Raw genomic sequence first — 22,929 nt, 5'->3', positions numbered from 1 at the left:
TCTTGGTATTCATGGTTTGATTTTATGGCTGAAAATCTGCATCAAATATTACGTCAACAAGATATTACAACATTCAAATAAACACACTCAAATTGAGAGAAACAGCTACTAAGGGTGAGTATGTGGCAGGGAAACTTTTGCTTGACTGTCAACCATCTCAGCAAATCTCAGTCAGCCAACATCATCAACATTCGGTGACTTTTACAGGGAGACGATTTGCAGTCGGTCAACTTCCTTGTTTTATTAGACCAGACATGGTCAGAGCTTCCTTTTCCCTCTCCATCATCATTATCAGAGCTTCCCTGCTAATGTATTAAAGGCATTATTAAGAACGTTTTCCCACTCCATTTTCTCTAGTTGGCCAGAGTGGTTAGCAAGAGGAAACTCATCTGTTTCAATGATAAATCACATAGGGCAGATCGTAACTGATCTCAGAGCAGTGAAAGCACAGCCAGTGGCAGCTTTCCTCGCTTGCTAGTCTCCCATCAGTTTACTGTGAAGGAAGCAGAGGTTTACCCACAATGTGCATGCACAAACCACCAGAAAAAAGCTGTTGGCCTGTCAGCTTGCCCAGCCCCAGTCACTGTTAATGGGACATGCTCATAAAATGGAGACAACTACAGTTTTCTTTGCATATGAAACAAGTGGACTAAGATATAACTGAGATGAAACAAGGCATTAGGTCGAGCAGAGCACCGTGTGATTGGCACCAGCTGTTTGCAGTATAATTTGCAGTATCTGGTTCACTGCAAACTGTGTAGGTAGTAAAAGCCAGTCTTTCATCTAGATGTGGACAACGCCAGTTGGCCCCAATATTAAAATATACTTCTGTCCCGTATTGGTTAATGTTAGAATATCAGATTTAACAAAAACACTGTGGTGTGCGACTGCTAGCTACGTTCAACCCTCCTCCTTTATCTGGGCCACTGTTGCCCACTTGTGTAAGAAAACTTGCTGTCGCCTGTCTCAAAGGTTGATAAAGGCCGAATCGAGGTCCGAGGACGGGAGCAGAAGTAGCTCCGTGTTTAAGTGAGGTCTGGGCGATGGCAAAGTGTGTGAAAGGACACAGTAAGAAGGCTTTATGTACACAAAACATGGCGACAGCGGAAGATTTCACTGTCGCTAGTCCATCCATCCATCCATTTTCTTCCGCTTATCCGGGGCCAGGTCGCGGGGGCAGAAGCCTAAGCAGAGAAGCCCAGGCTTCCCTCTCCCCAGCCACCTCCTCCAGCTCATCCGGAGGGACCCCAAGGCTTTCCCAGGCCAGCCGAGATACATAATCTCTCCAGCGTGTCCTGGGTCTACCACGGGGCCTCTTCCCGGTGGGACATGCCCGGAACACCTCACCCAGGAGGCGGCCAGGAGGCATCCTAATCAGATGCCCGAGCCACCTCAACTGGCTCCTTTCGATGTGGAGGAGCAGCGGCTCTACTCTGAGCCCCTCCCGGATGGCCGCACTCCTCACCTTATCTCTAAGGGAGAGGCCAGCCACCATTCGAAGGAAACTCATTTCTGCCGCTTGTATTCGCGATCTTATTCTTTCGGTCACTACCCAAAGCTCGTGACCATAGGTGAGGGTAGGAACGTAGATCGACCGGTAAATCGAGAGCCTCGCTTTTACGCTAAGCTCCCTCTTCACCACGACGGACCGGTGCAGCGTCCGCATCACTGCAGTGACTGTCGCTAGTCCCTTTTTGGAAAAAAAAAGTCACTCCGGGGGTCTGAAAAGCCGCTAAGTTGGCCACACTGAGCTCAACCGAGGTCCAGCTGTTTTTCCGGGTTTGTTCCGGCTGTCGGCACTAAGCTCACGAGAACTGCCACCCAGGCTACTGCAGGTGGAAGTTCTCACGAGGCAACTGACAGAATTCAGTTTGGATTGCACAGGAATGGTTTTTAAAAATATTATATTAAAATACGGGTAAAATATGGGAGTTTCCCAGCCAAAACGGGTGACTTGACAGGTATGCTCAAATCTCGTATGTCCACTTGCCTGTTTAGGTATGTTCACACTATCAAATAGAGCTACATGAAATGCTCTACGTGAGTATGTGGTTGATGTGTTCATAATGGTAAAAATAAATAAGTGTGGAATGCCGTGCATTTCTTAACCTTAGTTTTCACCATCTTGACTATGTGGAGATGCTGGGACAGTAGAAGCCAGTAGAGGTACAATGCTTTGTCAGCACCTATAACGATGCCATTGCTAGCTAGCTAACAGCAGCAGGCTTTTTCAAGCATTGTAAGCAAAACTCAACATTACATGTGCTGCTGCACTGATTAGCTTTTATTTTCTGTGTGTTAAATTGTTAACTTCACATAGAAATAATTGGGCCCTGAGCGCTGACTGTGCAAAGGCCCTACTGTAATCGTTCTGTTCATTCTTCCAACGAATGAATCGCCTTTTGGGCTAAACATGCCTAAACTTGCTCACACGGCAGGTTTGGTGACAATTTACATATTTTAATGAGAAGAGGCTTTCTACCGGTAACCTTTCCAAAATGTCGTACTTGGTCAGACTTTTTCTAATTGTATTGTCATAAACTTTAACATTTAACATGCTAACTGAAGCATGTGGACACTGAGATGTAGCTTGGGTTTTTTTTTTTTGTAATTCCTCTGAGTATTGTATGGCCTGAGTTTGGTTGTATTTGCTTGGATGTCCACTCCTTGGAAGACTGTGGCATTGCGGTAACACAAACCACAATGCTCAAACAAACTGCCCAAACTTCTGTTTTTATAGAGGAGGTCATACTTGCTGACGATCAGTGAAAGTGCATTTGATTAGTCACACATGGCTGCTGCTTACCTTCTTGATGAGTTTTTGAGTGTCAGTTATTATAAATTTCTGGCTCTCTTCCACAGCATCCCTTTTGTCCTGTCTCCCTTTTGACTCCACTGGTAACAGAATAAACATTCTTGGATACATATAAAATGACAAATAAATAAATGGATGTAGCATTTCATGTTTTGGGTTTCTTTTTTTATGAACTGTGGACAACGTGGCCAGAAATAATAGAAAATAAAAACAAAGTGAGAGAGAGAAGATTTTAAAGACTTACTGGCGCTAAAAGCTTATTCAGATATTATTCCAATTAATATGTTCACTCACATATGTTGTATTTTTATTTCAATCATATTTTAAATAATAACTTAAGCTGTTCAAGTTGGTGGAAGTGTGGCTCTCACTGGGCATCTCTTTGGACAAGAGCTTGGGCTAAATGTCTTAAAATATGAATGCACACCTTCCCAAACAGCTGCTGATCTTGTTCTTACCCAGACAGTGTTCCCACCCTGCCCTTAGTGTGCACAAGAAAGGGAATTGCCACCAGTCTTTATCTCCTGGTCTAGTCAACTAGAAGCAGTGAGAGGTTTTGCTCTATCATCAGAGCCAGCCATTTGATAGGATTCTGGCACTGCAGCTAATCAATCTGCAGCACAGAGCTTCCAGAAGACCTGTAACAAAGCTCAAAGAGCCTCACAAATGGTCCAGTCCTGGGGATTATCCTCTGCAGAGGATTACATATTGATTTTGAATGTCTAAAAAAGCTTATTGTATAGAACCGCGGCAGACTACAAAAATAGCGGAGGCTATGCATGAGTCCATCTTTCAGAGAGGAGCATCAACTTTCAAATACAGAGACCCTGAACGCTGAACCAAAACAGAAACAAATGCAGGAGAAATCAATGGTAGGGATGAGGTGATGGCACACTGTTGGGAAATCACAGCTCAACCTCACTTCCTCTTAGGTGTGGTCTCGGGGCTGCATGTTTGCTTCTTATTATTGTGTTGATACATTTATTATAATTCCTAAAAGTCTTTTCACATGGCTGTCATTTTTGGGGGATGGACTGTCCCAATACAGCTGTTTTTTCTAACTGCTGGAAAGAAATATGTGATTTAAACCTAAATAGCACTATTTTTTATTTTTTTTTTGGCAATTATGAGGAAATATCCCCCAAAATGGCTAAAATACAAAAATACAGGAGCCTGGGTTTCAGTGTGGTTACTGCAGTTTCACCTCAAAGGCATTCAGTGTTGCATAGAAGTGTACAAAAAGTGAACAAAATAAACTTTGAAGGGCCCTGGTTACACCTGGTTACTGTATGTTGCCTTAGAGTTGTTTTAACTGAATGAGACTATAATTTATTAGGTAGCTAGATAAATAAATAACATTTTTAGCCAAATTGCTAACTCATTTCAGTGTTTTATGACTTGCAATATTTCTGATTTGTCGGAAACAATTTCTCCCACTTCAGCTGAATCAAAGATTTGGTCTGAGAGAAGAGGCTCCACTCTCTCTCCCAGTGTTTGTGATTCGCTGTGTAACAGGTTCATATTTCCCTGAGGAGCAATCTTTGGATTAACTTAATTTTGTCAGATAAACAGAAGACTTCCCTTCTGTTCAAAACCTACAGGAACTTTTGTATGTCATTATACTGTATTATTGCTACAAAATGTACTGTATTTATATTAAACGTTTTTTTCTTTTCTCATGACTTTTTGGATTATTGTTGTAAGATTGATTTAGGTTAGTAAAACAATTATGTAAGGTGTTATGGTTAATGAAAACACTGTGAGAAACAGTCCTCCTCAGTATATCTATATAATACTGAATAATAAACTAAGAAGCACTGAAATCACCTGTGCTAAATGCAGTTGTAAAACAATAAATTAAAAAAAAGACTCCCCCCTCATGTGCCTCACAGGAGTTTGGTCCACTGCCTCCCGTTTCCTAAATCCTTTATTATTTAATAGACTCTAATTTGTTCATGTAAACCCACCTACCCACATGGCAGTGGCGCAGTGGGTAGGCGCTCACCTTGCAGCCAGAAGGTTGCAGGTTCGAGCCCCTGTCCCTGTGCTGCGTTGTGTCCTTGGGCAAGACGCTTAAACCACATTGCCTAACGGTAGCACTGGTCTCTGGCTGCATGACCACAGATGCTCGTCTCTGGATGAGTGATCTGGAATGTGCCTTGTGCACACAATGACAATGAGTTGAATCTAACATCAGTTATGGAGTTCCACAGGGTTCTGTGCTAGGACCAGTTTTATTTACACTATGCATGCTTCCCTTAGGCACTATTATTAGAAACCATTGCAATAATTTTCATTGTTATGCAGATGATACCAAGCTTTATCTGTCCATGAAGCCAGATGACACACATCAATTAGTTCATCTACAGGAATGTCTTAAAGACATAAAGATCTGGATGACCTCTAATTTCCTGCTTCTAAATTCAAATAAAACTGAAGTTCTTGTTCTCGGCCCCACAAATCTTAGAAACATGGTGTCTAACCAGATACTTCCTCTGGATGGCATTACTTTGGCTTCCAGTAACACTGTGAGAAATCTTGGAGTCATTTTTTACCAGGATATGTCCTTCAATGCACATATTAAACAAATAGTAAGACTGCTTTTTTGCATTTGTGCAATATAACATCCTTTCTCAGAGTGATGCTGAAAAGCTAATTCATGCATTTATTACTTCTAGGCTGGACTATTGTAATTCATTATTATCAGGCTGTCCTAAAAGCTTCCTGAAAAGCCTTCAGCTGATCAGAAATGCTGCAGCTAGAGTTCTGACAGGGACTAGAAAGAGAGAGCAGATTTCTCCCATATTGGCTTCTCTTCACTGGCTCCCTGTTAAATCTAGAATAGAATTGAAAATCCTTCTTCTCACATATAAGGTCTTGAATAATCAGGCACCATCTTATCTCAAAGACCTTATAGTACCGTATCACCCATATAGAGCACTTCGCTCTCAGACTGCTGGCTTACTTGTGGTTCCTAGGATACTTCAGTGTAGAATGGGAGGCAGAGCCTTCAGCTTTCAGGACCCTCTTCTGTGGAACCAGCTCCCAGCTTGGATTCAGGACACAGACACCCTCTCTATTTTTAAGAGTAGAATTAAAACTTTCCTTTTTGATCAAGCTTCTAGTTAGGGCTCGATCAGGTGACCCTAAACCATCCCTTAGTTATGCTGCTATAGACCTAGACTACTTAGGGGTTCCCATGATCCACTCACCTCTTTTCACTCTGTTTATACACCACTCTGCATTTAAACATTAGTTATTATTAATCTCCAGATCACTTTCACAGTGTGTTTTGTCCTGTCTCTCTCCCCTCAGGCCCAATCAGTTGCAGCAGATGACGGCCCCTCCCTGAGCCTGGTTCTGCTGGAGGTTTCTTCCTGTTAAAAGAGTTTTTCCTTCCCACTGTCACCAAGTGCTGCTCATAGGGGTTCATCTGATTGTTGGGGTTTTCTCTTTTATTGTAGGTCTTTACTTTATGATATAAAGCATGTTGAGGTGATTGTTGTTGTGACTGGGCGCTATATAAATAAAACTGAATTGAAAACGAAACTGAACTAGTTGAGAGATGTCTTAAACTGCATATGATAAATTACCCTGCTCAAGAAACAGAACTGAAGGTTAGATAGTAAACAATTAACAGAATAAGTTTGAGGATATATATATGCCCCCCCCATGCATACAAACACCCTAAAAACAAACAGTGCAGAGGAAACAAAAGCATCATGTCCTTGATACAAGAGACCACAGCAAGTACATCCGCTTCCTCTGCATCAATAATCCACACGTAATAATAGGAGATTAACTGATATCAGGTGTGCAGATGACTGGTAGCTCGAAACAAATAAGGATGATAGGTAGGGTGGAGGGTGGGGGTAGGGGGCAGCAGAGGGGCCCCTTAGCAAAGTACAGCCCCTCCTTCATTCCCTGCAAACATAAAACTAATTAGAATGGATTTAGGTACCTTATCAAGCAAGAGAGGGAATTACCAAGGTTTGCAGCAGGTCACTGCTGAATGGTAAAATCAATCTGAGCTGAGTGTGTCACATACTAAGGAGAACACAGCTGCCTTTTTTCGCAAAGCTTGTTTTGTTTAGAAGTAAACTTCACTCAGTAAATATAAACACATTACCAAATGTTGCCAAGGAGCAAAGTGTCACTGTCAAGTGAAATTTTCTTTGGTAATGTGTGGTATTTTATTAAAGAGAAGAAACTTTGCATTGCCAAGTGGATGACCTGATACCTTCCTCTGAGGGAACTTTCCTTCTTTCTTCGTCTCCAGCCTCTTGTTTTTCTGCGGCTGGCATCGGTTCAGCAACTTGTCAAACCCTTTCCAGCTCTGGCTCCTTTTTCTCACCCTGGGCAACTTTGAAAACTTCATCAATATGTTAATGACTTAATCTTTAAATACTTAAAGAAACCATTAATAAACATTGATTTGAACACTTGCCACCAGTGAGTCACATTAATCCAGTGCAAATAGCTGATACAGAAACAGCAACAGAGGCCAATTTGTGAAGGATTACTAAAGGAAACTGACATGGAAGACATCGATCGTTCTTTCTGTAGCAGGAACCAAACGAGGCAGACTGATGCTGTAAAAAGATGACTCATTCTTCTTTTCTGATGAGGTCAGCAGCTTTACAGAGAGGACACATTGTCAACACTTCCAGAGTTTCACCCTCAACAAGACCAATCCCAGTCATCCTGTTAATAGGTGAAGATTTAAAAAAGTTAAATACCATTTTATCTCTGTGAAATGCAGTACTTTCAGAGATGAACACATCTGTCCCAAAGGCAGAAACAACATACTCAACCAGCTATGCCACATCAAACAAAAACAATAAAGCTAGATGAACAAATAATGCTATACAGGTGTGTAAGCACTTCACATCAATCACACTAATCAAAGAAGAAAAGTTTTTGTTCTCCTCCTTGACCTTCCCCTACAAGAGACATTAATGCACTCATGTTAGCTGATTTCAACAGACGAATCCATCCTTCACTGACAGCTGACCCTGAAGCTGCAGTAACTTTTAGTAGCTGCCATATATAAGTATATGCCCACTTAAGTTTTTCATGACTTGCCTTTATAACTGTGTAAAGCCTATTAATGCTCGTGTAACAGGATAAGACTGTCTTTGTGAGCTGTGTAGCAGGAAGGGGTGGACCCAAATGCAGGACACAAAACTAAACTCAAAACAGCTTTTATTGCTGAAGGTTCAAAAGGTACAAAACTCAAAATACAAAAAACTAAATCTCAACCTAGGCTGGAAAGAGACAAAAATACCAAGCCCGGAAGAAGGGGGGGGGGCACACCAAACAGGGGAACACACAGCTGGGGAGAACACAGACGACAACAAAGAGCTAAACAACGCAACAAAGAGGTGAAACAAATGTAACTAATAACACAGAGGAAGCAAAACTAAGCACAGGGAGCATGAGACTGTCAAAAAAAAACCAGGAATTAACTAAACATGGTACATGCAGACTTAACACAGTGAGAACCTAAACACCAAACACAAGGAAACAACGAGAAGGGAAACTAAATACAAAAAGGGGTCAAGACACGGGGACGAAACAGACACAGGTACACAGACACGGGACGACAAAAGCAAAGCGAAACAGAATGAAATACCATAACTAATAACTGGACACCAAAACAATAACAAACTGAGGATCTAAACTGCAAGGAAATCTAAGAAAACACAACTATAAAAACACAACAAAAACAAAACTGCATAAATGGAACTCGAAATACTGGGCCAACGGCCCACGACCATGACAACGACGAGAAGAGTTACAACAACTCTGCTCTGATTCTGGTTTGTTTTTGATGAAGGGATAACTCAAAATTTGCTCTTGCTAAAGGTGTTGTATAGCTGTCATAAACATTAATGTTCAGATGGCACAGCAAGTGGCTAAACAGTCTCTGCAGTTGCAGGGGAGCTCTCAATGAGCTCTCTGTCTGTGTAGGCCATTAGGAATTTGCTGAGTTAACAAAAACCTACATGAGCATTATAATAAGAAAGAGGTGGTTGGGATGTGTTAGCTGCAGCCAGTGTCTTTTTTAGGGTTAATAATGTCATATTACAACAACCAATCACAACATTTTAACCACTGGCAGGAGATGTAAATCATATGTACCAGCAGCTGGCAGATTAAGCTGACTGCTCCAGGGTGGTTTGAGGAACATGAAAAACAACCCAAGGCATTCACAAGGCTGCTGTACTCCTCAGATCAAACACCCTATCAAACACCACAACCCACACTGCAAAGTACACGAAGAAGTCCCATGTCCATACCTTGAAGGGTCAGAGTGGTTTTTGCTCCAAAAGGGAGCCCTATATTGTGTCTCAAGGACGATACTTCCATTACATACGTGTGTAGTATGTGTATTTCAGCACAGGATAGTGTTGTCTCAAACACAGTGAACCGTACACTTATTGGGAATAACGTTTGCAACTGTTGACTGCAATTGTTGTGCTAGCTACTGCATTTTTTTAACATTTGAAACTTGTCCTGCCTCTGACCATAAATAATACTTATTAAAGCTGCAAGTAGCGATCACAGGGCCCTCGCAACCGTTGAGCCGCGGTGCAGTCGAGCCGCACTATGGTTCAGGGTCGCTATGGTCAGGAGCATCATGGGGTCACCTGGATGTTTTTAAGTCCAGTAGGCTACTCTGATGTTGCATTATTCGGCCACTAGGTGGTGTTGGCAAGTGCCCACTAATTACATGTCATGCTGTTGTATATAATGTCTGCACCCAACAATGAAAATTTCATGCTAATGAAATGATGATTATCAGTCTACTTCTGATTTCCTGTTCCCACTACGTGGCATTATGGGTTGGTATATACTTCACTCTGCATTTAATCTCTGGCTCTTTTCTACAGCATGTCTTTTGTCCTGTCTCTCTCCCCTCAGCCCCAATAGGTCGTGGCAGATGACTTCCCCACCTGGTTCTTTTTGAGGTTTCTACCTGTTAAAAGGGAGTTTTTCCTTCCCACTGTCACAAGCACTTGAGGTTCTTCTGATTACTGGGGTTTTCTCTGTATTATTGTAGGGTCGTTACCTTGTAAAACAAAGACCCTTGTGGCGACTGTTGTTGTGATTAGGTGCTATATAAATAAAATTGAATTGAATGGAACTGATGTTGGGCAATCAGTGTTTGACAATGTTTGTCAAAAACTAAACACAGCATATCAACAAAAACACCTCAAGCAGAAACACCAAGCACAGTGGTGGATGTGTGATAATTTGGGCTTGTTTTGAAACCACAGGTCCTGGCCACTTTGCAGTAATTGTCAATCATAAGCTTCTCCATAATCAGTGCTGTGAAAAAGTATCCTGATTCCTGATTCCTCACTCCCCACCCCTGCCATTAATTTAAGAATTAACAAGGATTAGACAGCTGAGTTCAATTTCACTAGCCACACCCAGGCCTGATTAATGCAAGACCTGTTGACTCAAGAAATTACTTAATTAGAATCTCAGGGTTCTAGCTAGAGCCTCATCGCCCTGCGCTATGCCAGCAAGCGGTCGTGGTCATTCTGTGCCAATACTGATCTGGGACTCCAGCGAACCACAGTGAGAGCCATTATCCACAAATGGAGAAAACCTGGAACAGTGGTGAACCTTCCCATGAGTGGCCAGCCTACCAAAATGACTCCAAAAGCACATTGACAACTCATCCAGGAGATCACAAAATAGCCCAGAACACTATCTAAAGAACTGCAGTCCTCACTTGACTCAGTTAAGGTCAGTGTTCATGATTCAACTGTAAAAAGAAGACTGGGCAAAAATGTCATCCATTCCGAAGCAAAAAACACTACTTTCCAAAAAGAACATAAAGGCTGATCTCACATTTGTCTTGATGATACCCAAGATATTTGGGAAAATATTCTGTGGGCTGATGAGAGAACACTTGAACTGTTTGAAAGGTTTGTGTCTAAAACTAACTTTACACCAGATGTAACACAGAGCATCATACCACCAGTCAAATGTGGTGGTAGTATTGTGATGGTCTGGGGCTGCTTTGCTTTGTTTCAGGACCCGGAAGAGCATAACTGATGGAACCATGAATTCTGCTCTCTTCCAAAAACTCATGAAGGAGACGGCCATCGGTTTGTGCCCTAAAGTGCAAGCACACTTGAGTTATGTGGCATGACAATAATTCAAACACATCAGCAAGTCCACCTCTGAATAGCTCAAAAAACAAAATAAAGGTTTTGGACGGGCCAAGTCAAAGTGTACACTTAAATCTGATTGAGATGCTTTGGCATGACCTTAAACATTGTTGAAAACTCTCTAATGTGGCTGAATTAAAACATCTCTGCAAAGAAGAGTGGGGCAAAATTCCTCCACAGCAACGTGAAACACTCATTGTCAGGTATCGCAAATGCTTGAGTGCAGTTCTTGTTCCTGAATGTGGCAAGGCCCATTATTAGATTTGATAAATGGACTCTACTTAAGCAATCAAAGTGCTTCATACATCATATCTCAGTCACCCATTCATTTTTTCTACGTCTAAGTGTTTTCTAATATTTACACACACGCGCGCACACACACACACACACACACACACACACACACACACACACACACACACACACACACACACACACACACACACACACACTCTGATGAAGGCATTGGGAGCAACTCAGGGTTCAGTAACTTACCCAAGGATACTTTGGCACCGAACTACCAACCTTCCAGTTTGTAGATGTCACAGCATTGTACCTCTAGCTAAAGCTTGGCCAAAACTGGGTCATGCAACAAGACCATAATCACAAGCTCATATCAAGCAACATATTAACCAAGCATAACCACCCTAACCCTAACTCTATAGAATGGCTGAAAAAGAAAAATTTCAAGGTGTTGCAATGGCCCAGTCAAAGTCAAGACTTCAACCTGATTGAATAGCTGTGGCGGGACCTTAAGACAGCTGTGCATAAATGAATGCCTGCAGATGTCAATGAACTGAAACAATGCTGTAAAGAAGAGTGGGCCAGAATGGCTCCACCCTCATCTGAGAGATTAATAAAGTCATATAGAAAACCATTACTTCAAGGTATTACCACTAAAGGTGGTTTTACAGGCTACTGAATCATAGGGTGTACTTAATTTTTGAAAAAACTGTGTAGAGTGAAAAAATGTTAAGATTCAGATGAATGTTTCCATCTATCATTGTCACTGATAATAATTCTGATTAATTTCATGCCATTTAAAAAGAATGTGACACAAAACTTTTCCACAGTACTGTAACTTTACACAGCAAAGGTCACATGCACCCATCCTTCAAAAAAAGAACTGCTTTAATGTAATAGTTGTTCAAAAATCACCATTTTGCTTTGAGACATCGGGGAAACGTTTCATCATCTTCAACTTGTTCCTTTCCTTTTTCTTTTTTTTTTTTTTTTTTTACAGGGAGGGTGACAGGGAACTAAATCTGTGCATTCCTGCATGCCTTGCCAGCACTCACATGGTTACCACTGCTACACATTGTTAGAGATATCTGAATGAGTGCTGGCCATGCAAGTTTTAAGGTGATTGCCCGAGGGGCAGCGGAGTGAAAGAGCAAAGAACAGAGCCAAAGGGGGGCTGGGGATGAGGGTGGGGGCATAATCCTAAAAGGATTGGAAGTCTACCCCACCACCACACACCCCCAACACACACACACACACACACACACACACATCCAAGTAATTCCCTCCACACACACCTCTCTGTGTTTCAGGGGATGGGTACTGGATGGGGTCAGTTGGTTTTGTGGCTCTGGTGTCTGATTTCACTCTGCTTGTAAACCCCACCACACCGCTACACCACCCCTCTAGCTTCATTGTTTGCCTTCTTAATGAGAGGGGTGGGGCCACGGGGGCCTGTGATTGACAGCTACATGCTCCTCACTCACTGCTCTTCGCTTTGTCTCTGTCAGGGCTCACTGCTGTCTGCACTGCACTTAACACTGAATAACGAGTCATTTCTCATTTCAGGTTTCTGCATCAGCTCCTCTGCTGTCTGTCAGTCCCACAGCTCGGCCACCTCTGACAGACAGCTGACACACAAGGAGGTTTCATAACAGTCTTATGAGAGCGAGAGAAAGAGCACTTCATGTTTTGACTCTGGAGAGCAGTTTCTTAAGGTGGCAGCAAATGTTTACCGCCTGACTTCTCTGAACAGTGACTCCATTTTAAAATATTTTGATGTGGTTTGTTTGAACTGTAGAATGAGAATACCTCCAAAGAACTTCTGGTTCCTGTTCATGTTTCCTCCAGCTCATCTTCAAGTGACTTTTTCTCTCATTCAGCCGTGTAGCCGCGAGGTGGGATGACAGCCAGTTATCTAATGCTATCTGCTTCATCTGCTTCACTGGGCCAAGTTCATGATTGCTGAGATGGTGAATGCAGAAACACTGTAGCAGCCAGGTCAAGTGACTGCGCACTCTTCTCTGTAAGTGAGAGTCCAGGAGAAGTTTCAAGTATTGTTGCAGCGTATCCAAAACCAAGACTGTTAATAGCATGAAGAAAGATCCAAAATCTTCTCCTATTCTTCTGTCAGTGTCTAATATTGTACAAAAAATTGTTCTGAATGTTATCATTATCCAGAAGTCACATAAAATGTTTTTCTACAGCTCGATGTAAGAGTGTACAATAGTAGGTTTTTTATTAATATTGGACTCAACTCATAACCGGCTGGTTTTGATTTTATTTAGATGTGTAGTTATTTCCATACAGACATTAGATTTTACTGTAGAGAATATTAATCAGTCCACCATGTTGCATTTTTTTTGTTAACCAAGTAGACATCACAGAGCACCAATGTGTTTCAAACTTTGGGAATCCCTCTGTTGCACCCCAAGATAAACATTTCCCTCCATGCTGGATACATTTTGAAATTCTGGTTTTGAATTACAGACTTTAAAATTAGTTTTTCAGTGTGGCAAAAAACTTTCAGAAAATAATCTGGAAATACTGGTGTGGGCACAGGGTCTGTTTCGGGGAGATTTTAGGAAGCTAAAAGTGAAGTCTTTGAAACACAAACATATAAAGCTCTTGAGATAAGGCTTCAAACTGCACATAACTATCTGAAAGGATTGTTGGCGCATTAATGGCTAAGGAAGTTTATGCCTTAGGGTGAAAGTATCCACTCATTTAATGAAGCTGTTGTTAGGCCTGGTGTGCAAATCCCTCTGAGGCAAAAATGGGATTTGATTGGGGATATACAAAGAAAATCCACTTGACAGATGTACAGATCTAAGCAGACAAATCTTTTCATACCTGTGCACGCCCATTTGATCATGATAAAAAACTGTGTTCTTTCTGTTATATATGCAGTTCACTTCAATTTTATTTATATAGCACCAAATCACAACAAACAGTCGCTTTAAGGTGCTTTATATTGTGAAGTGAAGACAGTCAAAACAACCTCCTGTGAGCAGCACTTGGTGAAAGTGGGAAGGAAAAACTCCCTTTTAACAGGAAGAAACCTCCAGCAGAACCAGGCTCAGGGAGGGGGGGGGGGGTCATCTGCTGGGACCGGTTAGAGGTGAGGGGAGAGAGACAGGACAAAAGACATGCACTAATCCAAAAGAACTAAAAGGGAATCTCTACTTGCTGCTCTACCTGTGGCTCAGGAGCAGGTCATTTACTTATTGGAAGGTTGGTGGTCTGATCCATAGCGCTGCCCCTGTCTGCATACCATCCTTGAGCAAAATCCCAGAGTTGCTCCTGATGCAAACATGAGAGTGTGAATGTGTTGACTATTAGATAGAAAAAAAAAAAAAAAAAAAAAATATATATATATATATATATATATATATATATATATATATATATATATATATATATATATATATGGGCCATGGTAACAATTTTAAATATTTATATAACACAGTTGTATCATTTATAAATGAAAATTGCAAAGATACCTGTATATTGATTTGTGCTCTTTACTAACATTATAAAAAAAAATATATTACATTTTTTTTTTTAAACTTGCTTTTAAAAGTAACGAATACATTTTGAGGATTTTTGTGTTTTGTGTTAACTGCAGATAGTCTTTTCAACTTGAGCTGATATGACATTAGATTTTCACATTATAATTATCCTGGTCAAAAAAAAATCATAATGACAATAATTTTGTGATGTGGGTAGAAAAAAAATATAAATAATGCTACAGTCAAATTCATCTTTGTTCACTGCATACCTTCTTTTTCAGAAAATTAGTTAAACCCAAAATATCTGCCTGGACGAAGCAGAGAGACTGATCATAACTGTACAAACGCATCCACAAGATTTTACATGATATTGAAAAATGATAGATGTCATATTTCCATTTTCAACATCATGGTTACATAATCTACATAATCACATGCTTACCATACCTGGAGATATTCCCAAATACTACACGAAACACACAGTAAGAAATCAGCTCAAAGATCTAAAGCTCAGTCAGAACTGTATCACTCACAGCAACAGATCATCACATGGCAGAGCAAACAATGTTTTACAGTATTAGAAATCCAGTTCTGAATTTACATCACCTAAAGAAGTGTATGTCTCACTTTTGCCTTTTACTGAGGCCATTTTCAACCACAAACACTCAATAATTCGCTTAAATGATATCAAGTTTGAATATTTCTTACCTGAGAGTCCCAGCTAGCCAAAAGCGGAAGTAAATCATAGCAGACGCAGTCTTCACCTGCCTGCAGTTTTTCTTTAGCCTGTAGCTAAATTCTCTGCACACTGCTGATTTTAGAGCGTTTCTGCGCTGTCTGTGCGGTTCTGTGTGCGATTTTTAGACAAGGTAGAAGAATATGCAGCAGCCTCGCTGCAGCCTCCTGAATGCTTTCTGACAACCTGGGATTTTATGCATCTTGCTTTTAATAAGCGCCAACAACACAGATGAGAACCTCTCCAAACTTAACCCCCACCTCCAACACACACACACACACACACACACACACACACACACACACACACACACACACACACACACACACACACACACACACACACCTCTTCAAGCTGCTTGATCCCTGGATTTACGGGCTTAGTATTAAGAAAATACTCCTGCAATTTGGGATTAGACCCCAAAAACCCTTCACAACAACAATGACTCCATCTATTTGATATCTTGATACTCGTGATCAATCACCGGCTTATTTACTGTCAGCCAGTTTTAGCGAAAATAAGACAAGTTCAAACTTCTTCATATTAATAATTTAGTTTGTTTACTTTATGTATTGTTAGTTAAAGTACTTTGCCTTTGTAAACATTTCCAATATGCTTGTGATTAACTGTGAATCAGGCAGGTTTCATTAGATACATTTATCGTTTCCATTATTAGATTTCCTTACATAAAACATCACTTTGCAGTGGTCTGTTTGTTTATTTAGTTCGTTTTTTCGTTTGTTTGTTTTAAATCTACATTTTTATTATCTGAAGGAAATTCGTTTAAGTAAATATCTGTGCAACGCCAGAATAAAATCATATCTGAAATGGCTTTACAGTCACAGCGCCTAATTTTAGGGTCACTTTATGTCTTTATTAAAGCTGACGTTTATTCTGTTTAGAATTAAACAGTTTTTTAAGTGTCTTTAATTATATCAAGATTCCATCTGAGGATTTGAATGAATCGTGTTTTTCTCACTGTAATGGCAGCCGACCAACTCTCCAACTTTCTGACCTGAACTTTTCACTCACGACACGTGATGCGCCTTCCACCCACACGGGGCGGGCTTTTCGGCGTCCAGCTCGCGGACTGGTTGGTGGCTCTCAGGGCTCGTGTGGGCGCAGAGCGCCGTGATTGGCTCTCAGAAGCAGGGCCCGTGTGCTTCCTTGACTCATAGAGGCTCTGGCCCTTGAGACGAGCATCAATCTCCATCCGTCAACTTCGGCTGGAGACCTAGCGATCCCGGAAGAGTCAAATAAGGCGTATTTTTTATTTTTCCGCACATCCGTGTTTGCTCTATAGCTGGAAACAGAGTGAGTTGCACGTGGAGTTGAACCTGCTTTCCCTCTGCTGAATAACACAACAAACTTTCCTTCATGAGGATATTTTTCTGGAACTTTGGATCTCATTGGTTTGACATTTAAGAGGAATTTTAAATTAAGGAGCCCGAAGAAGGTGAGTCTAAAATGTGCTCGTAATTTAAAATTTCCTCATTTATTGTTCATCCTTTAAAAAAAAAAAATAATAATAATAATTTGGCTGTTGTCCCAGGTGCTTTCTCTTCCGTTTTTAAGCGTTTGCTCGTTTTTCTAGCTTGAATATTATCACAAGAATTTTTTTTTTCAAAACTAAAGTTGATTTTGTAAAAAAGTAAATAATCTTTCAAAGAAAATATTTTGAATAGATTTTACAATCAGTCAATCAAAAATAAAATCTTTTAATATATTTTACACCTTTAACAATGAAAACTATTAAACGCAGCAAACTTTTACATTTTATTTTCATTTCCTTTCTGTTCCTGCGGTGGACTTTCGGCCCGCAGCCTCCTGTCCCGGTTACTTTACTGATAAGAGCACTCTGCTAATTGTCGCTGTGTTGATCTAATCTAAATTTTAATGGAGTTCATTTGCACACAAGTTCGGTGCGTTTACATTGCGCAGATCGTCTGCTTCCTGTGGCTATGGAAATGAGGCGAGCTTTATTTGGAGCTGAAGGCCTCAGTTCAGATCCAACAGGAGGCCCGGGGCACCTTCCAGGTGCTACCGAAATCCTACCCCATCAGGTTATGGAAATTTTTTAGCCAATAAATCTGACACCCTTACACTAACGCTACTAACGAGAGAGTTCTGCAGAAAAATTGATCAAATCTAACATTGAAGATATTAACTGCAAATTCTCAGATTCTTTCTATATTAAACTATTTCTTTTTTTTTATATATGCGCAATTCTGTTCCGTTATTTTAAGTTATTTTTATGTATTTTAATTATTTTCGGTTTAAAATATGAGTTTGTAGATTTACTGGTGATGCTGCATGTTTCTCTTCAGTGTATTCACTTTGATCATTTTACAAAGGTTCCTGTTAATAGAAAAACTGCAGGGAGCCTCTGATAGAAATAATAAAGAAATAATAAAATATGAGCCGTGACAGGAATATTAAACAAATGCTTTCTGGGGGGAAAGTGAACTATTTTATTGCGCGATTAATTTATAATACAACCGTGAAGTGAACGGTGTTGAACACGTACAAACACCAGCAGAGCTGTGTGGGTACGAAAAGGCTATAATGTAAACGCGAGTCTCGGCAGGTCGATTTAAATGTGAGCTATTGAATTAATGAAAGTATAATTGGAGATCTGAGTGATAACAGGATTGTTAAAAGCAGGAATCATCCTGATGGATCTTTGAGGAAAGTCTAATGTCACTAGTTTATCAGCTGCTCGTTCTTTAAGAGGAAAAAAATCCGTGTTTTCCCCGAAAGAGCAGACGGACCCTGGTATCAGTCCCCCTTTAATCATTTTTTTCTTTTCCTGCACCTACACTACCTCCAAACTGATGGTATTTGCAAAGACAGGCAAAGTTCAGGCCTTTGGTTTTGCCTTGTTCCAGTTTCATTGGACTGCTGAAACGTTTTTTCTCCCCATCCAAAGCAGAAAAGTTCAGATATTCAGATCAGATTCAGATATGCTAAATTTCCTTGAAGGCCTGAGGACGTTAATTTACAATTTAAACGATGCTGATCTGTTTTCATTCAACCAAACAAGCCCTATATAACCCATGCTTCACCCCACGAGTTATTTCCAAAAATCCTTTTTTTTCCTTCATCTCAGATTACATTTCTCTTTAAATTGCCCCGAGAGTTATTCCCAGAGTCATTTGCATCCATGTGCTGAAATCATGAAGGATCATAAAGCTCATTTAAACGCTCCAAATATGTTTTTTAAAGAGTTTTGAATTCAACATGATCATTTACGTTGCACAAGTTTTCTGTTACGTTTTTAGTTTTTTATTGTTTTCAGTGAGGTGAAGTGAATGTGCGGGATTGTTAGTAACAGAACTCTGCATCTTTTCTGTGCGCCAAGAAAAAAAAAAAAACATTATATATATATATATATATATATATATATATATATATATATATATATATATATATATATATATATATATATATATATATATATATATATATAATTCTTGACTATTCACTTATAAAATGACCTGTTCTCAGTGTATTTCTTTTATTATCTGTATTCATTTTGGCGCATTTGCGCCTCACAGCCAGAGCCGATCACCGGGAGATCTACACCTCCTCCGTCCGTCCAGACTCCGGTCTGCCCCCCCTGTGCTTCTAGCATGATGTCTTATCTCAAACAGGCCCCGTACGGCATGAACGGACTGGGCCTGAGCGGAGCTGCCATGGATCTGCTGCACCCGTCTGTGGGATATCCCGGTAAGGCTCGCTTAGCTGCGACAACCAAACGTGGCCTATCGCTAAACTGAATTTTATGGAAAGCATTCCCAATAATATCCTCATAATAATGTAATAATTTCCACAGCGTAGAATTATTTTTTCTTCGGGCTAATGGAAAGTTTAATTTATTTGTCATTTCCGTGCTGCTGAGCAGTGAGTTTAATGATTGTGAGGTTTTTCATGGGGAATTTCTGAAGAGCGCTGTTTTCTGATCAGTGTTCTTATGAGATAACTTCCGTTGAAGTCTAAAACTTTCAGGCCGAAGTTTGTCGCTGCTTCATTTGTCACACAGGTCTGTCCCTCTCCTGTCTTGATTTTTTTTTTCTATAGGAAGTCTCAAATGTTTATAAAGTTCTCTCTCTCTCTCTCTCTCTCTCTCTCTCTCTCTCTCTCTCTCTCTCTCTATATATATATATATATATATATATATATATATATATATATATATATATATATATATATATATATATATATATATATATATATATATATATATATAAAATGAAGATATGAAGTTTTGAAAATGTATTTTAGGCGCGAGCAGACCTTTAGCTTTTAGGGGGTTAATAATAGAATATTTAACAGACTCAGATCGAATATTAAGCAAGTACCTTTTTCCCCCCAAGCAAACCCGCGGAAGCAGCGCCGGGAGCGAACAACCTTCACCCGGACTCAGCTCGACATTCTGGAGTCGCTATTCGCCAAGACGCGCTACCCGGACATCTTCATGAGGGAGGAGGTGGCGCTGAAAATCAACCTGCCGGAATCCAGAGTGCAGGTCAGACTCTCACAAAGCCTGTTTCCTGGTTTTGAACTTAAAATTTTCGAATGTAGAAGAAAAGATGACATAAAAAGATTTTTATTGAAGACTGAAAACTATATTTTATTTGGGAGACTTAACTGAAGTTTGGCGGGCAGTGTTTTTACCTGCGTTAGATGCGCTCAGGTTTTAAATTTGGTGGCATTTTTTAAAACCTCAGGCATTTGCATGATTGTGAGGGGGAAAGTTGAGCTATTATTGATCGTGTAGAGACAAGCCTTTAATGTGAGGGGAGGATTTGGCAGAGCGTAGGGCCACCTTTTGATGTCGTGAGCTTTCTTTAGAGGAGGCTCTTCATGGTTGGCTTCAGCAGCCCTGCGCTGGGATTAAAGCTGTGGTTATGGTTGCTGCCTCTCTGCTTTCAGCAGAAAACCTTTTCCTAATTATTATAATGAGCAACAATGTTATAGGAAAACAGTTTATTTATATATTCAGCATACAGTTATGGTCATTAACTCCAGTTCATGTACATTACAGGATTTATGTCAGTACAATGGCATAAAAAAGGTTTTTTTATCATCCATGAAAGGCAAGAATATTTTAATGTTTTAAGTTTACATAGTTTCATATAATTTTGAATATAATGAAAGTGCAATGTATCGGACTGTATCAAACAAAAAGTGACTTTTCCTCATCAAAAAATATTTTCAAAATTTCAAATTAATTTTTAAAAAATAAAAATTTTACTATTTTCTAAAATCTGATTCATTAGGCAGAAGTCAAAATGTAGCACTACAGAAGAAAATATGAGGGGTTAGTTCATGAAAATTAAAAAGATAAACAATTAAAGACAAAACAAAGTTCTTACTTAACTTTACACAATGTTTTGGTTTTATTTGTCCAGGATTTGATAGTCTTAGGTGTTTATGAAAGCCTTATTACAAGTTAGATTGATAGATATTTACATGTTTTTATGCAAGTGAGTTTGAGATGTAAGGCCAAAGGTCAGAGCTGAAGCTTCTCAGCAGCAGACAGGAGATGTTTCCTTCTTGCAAATTCATTCAGGTTTTACAGTTGTTGATTTCAGACCTGGCTCGTGTGTGATGATGACCTCTTGACCTTTCCTCCGTCCTCAGGTCTGGTTTAAGAACAGACGAGCAAAGTGTCGGCAGCAGCAGCAGCAGCAGAGCAGCAACAGCACCAAGGTGAAACCAGTGAAGAAGAAGTCATCTCCAACCAGAGAGAGCACCAGTTCAGAGAGCAGTGGGCAGTTCACTCCGCCAGTAGTGTCCAGCTCCTCCTCCACCACCTCTTCCTCTTCATCCACCTCCTCTACCTCCTCTGTCTCCTCTGGTCTCAGTGGACCTGGTCTGATTAGCACTTCTACCTCCATCACTGCTCCAGTGTCATCCATCTGGAGTCCAGCGCCTATCTCACCAGCACTGGCACCAGCTCCTCTGCCTGACCCTGCCGCCCCTACCAGCGCTTCCTGCATGCAGCGCTCTGTGTCATCATCTGCCACGGGGGGAACGCCGTCTTATCCGGTTTCCTACAGCCAGACGGCAGCAGCGTACAGCCAGGGTTACCCGGCTTCAGCATCGGGATCCTACTTTGGTGGTGTGGAGTGTGGCTCGTACCTGGCACCCATGCATTCCCACCACCACCCACACCACCCTCACCAGCTCAGCCCAATGACCGGCAGCTCCATGTCAGGACACCCGCACCACCACATTAGCCAGACAGCAGGACATCACCATCATCACCACCACCCACCGCACCACCACCAAGCGTACAGCGCACCCGGCCTCACCTTCAACTCCACAGACTGTCTGGATTACAAAGAGCAGACGGCAGCTTCAGCCTGGAAACTGAACTTCAACTCCTCCGACTGTTTAGACTACAAAGACCAGGCCTCATGGCGTTTCCAGGTGCTGTGACTTCCTGCATTTCTCTTCTTCTGTGCTTTTAAAGAAGCATTCCTTTTGTTGTTGGTGGTTTATTTCTGAAGATCCTTTAAAGTAAAAGTAGAGACATTAAAAAAAAAAAAAAAAAGAGTTTATTTGTGAACCAACTGAAATGATGCGCAGATACGTGACACCAGGCCTCAACGTGGACTGTGTGGTTTTCAGTGGAGTGACTCATCCGGGATTATTTTTCTACTCCAAGATTCAAGACAAACTGACCCATGTAAAACTTTTGAAGGCCTTTATTAATAAAACTTCAATGGAACTTTGACTATTCTTTCTTCAAAAGAAATAAAAGCATCAGCTCTGAGATTCATTCACATCAGACTCTTGAGTTTGCGTTTCTAAAATCTGAACCAGGATGCTGCTATAATTTTACACCTTGAATCCTGTTCAGAAACTGTGCGTGTTGTATTTTGGAGACTGAATTGCAGCACTTGTTTGTGAGGTGACAGATTCTGCTATTTGTACTTTGCAGAGAAAAATGTGAATTAGACACGAGATGTTGGTATTCCACTGAAATTTGAAAGATGTACATTCGTGTCTTTTATAATAAAGTCTTGTTAAAACATGTGCGGTCTAAACAAACTGTTATTTCTGAAGAGACTCAAGCACACTGGATTTAGCTGAGCATCAACACAACAGCTTCCACTGTCACATAATCACTAACCCAGTTTTAAAACAAGTCACACTAAACTGGCTGAACTGGTTCGAAAGTTTAGACAGCGTCACAACAACGACAGTTTGAATATTTTTACTTATTTCCGAAGGCCCGAGCTGCTGCTTTTATGCACAAACTTATGTGTTATAATTGGTTAAAAAAAATGAATATATATTTGTTCAGAAAAGACTCAGTGAGAGTTTTCGTTGTTGTTTACACTGTGTTCACACACAAATGTCTCTGGTGGGGGAATCCGTTGAGAACGGAGGAACAGGTGTCGTCTCCCAGGCCCATCACTGTAA

The 22,929-nt window shown here is 40.6% G+C and overlaps 1 protein-coding gene across 1 annotated transcript; it reads left to right on the top strand.

Moving 5' to 3' along the window:
* Positions 1-16,725: 16,725 nt before the first annotated feature.
* LOC115784140 (homeobox protein OTX1 B) lies at positions 16,726-22,493 on the top strand. Its single transcript, XM_030735255.1, has 4 exons — positions 16,726-16,948; positions 19,050-19,221; positions 19,869-20,020; positions 21,139-22,493. The coding sequence occupies exons 2-4, from the start codon at positions 19,125-19,127 to the stop codon at positions 21,937-21,939; spliced, it is 1,050 nt and encodes a 349-aa protein (XP_030591115.1). The 5' UTR covers positions 16,726-16,948; positions 19,050-19,124; the 3' UTR covers positions 21,940-22,493.
* The last annotated feature ends 436 nt before the right edge of the window (positions 22,494-22,929 follow it).

This window comes from Archocentrus centrarchus, chromosome 1 (genome assembly GCF_007364275.1).
Source record: "Archocentrus centrarchus isolate MPI-CPG fArcCen1 chromosome 1, fArcCen1, whole genome shotgun sequence".
Taxonomy (NCBI): Eukaryota; Metazoa; Chordata; class Actinopteri; order Cichliformes; family Cichlidae; genus Archocentrus; species Archocentrus centrarchus.
Note: the sequence above shows the minus strand (reverse complement) of the source record. Positions and strands in the feature narration are given on the sequence as shown.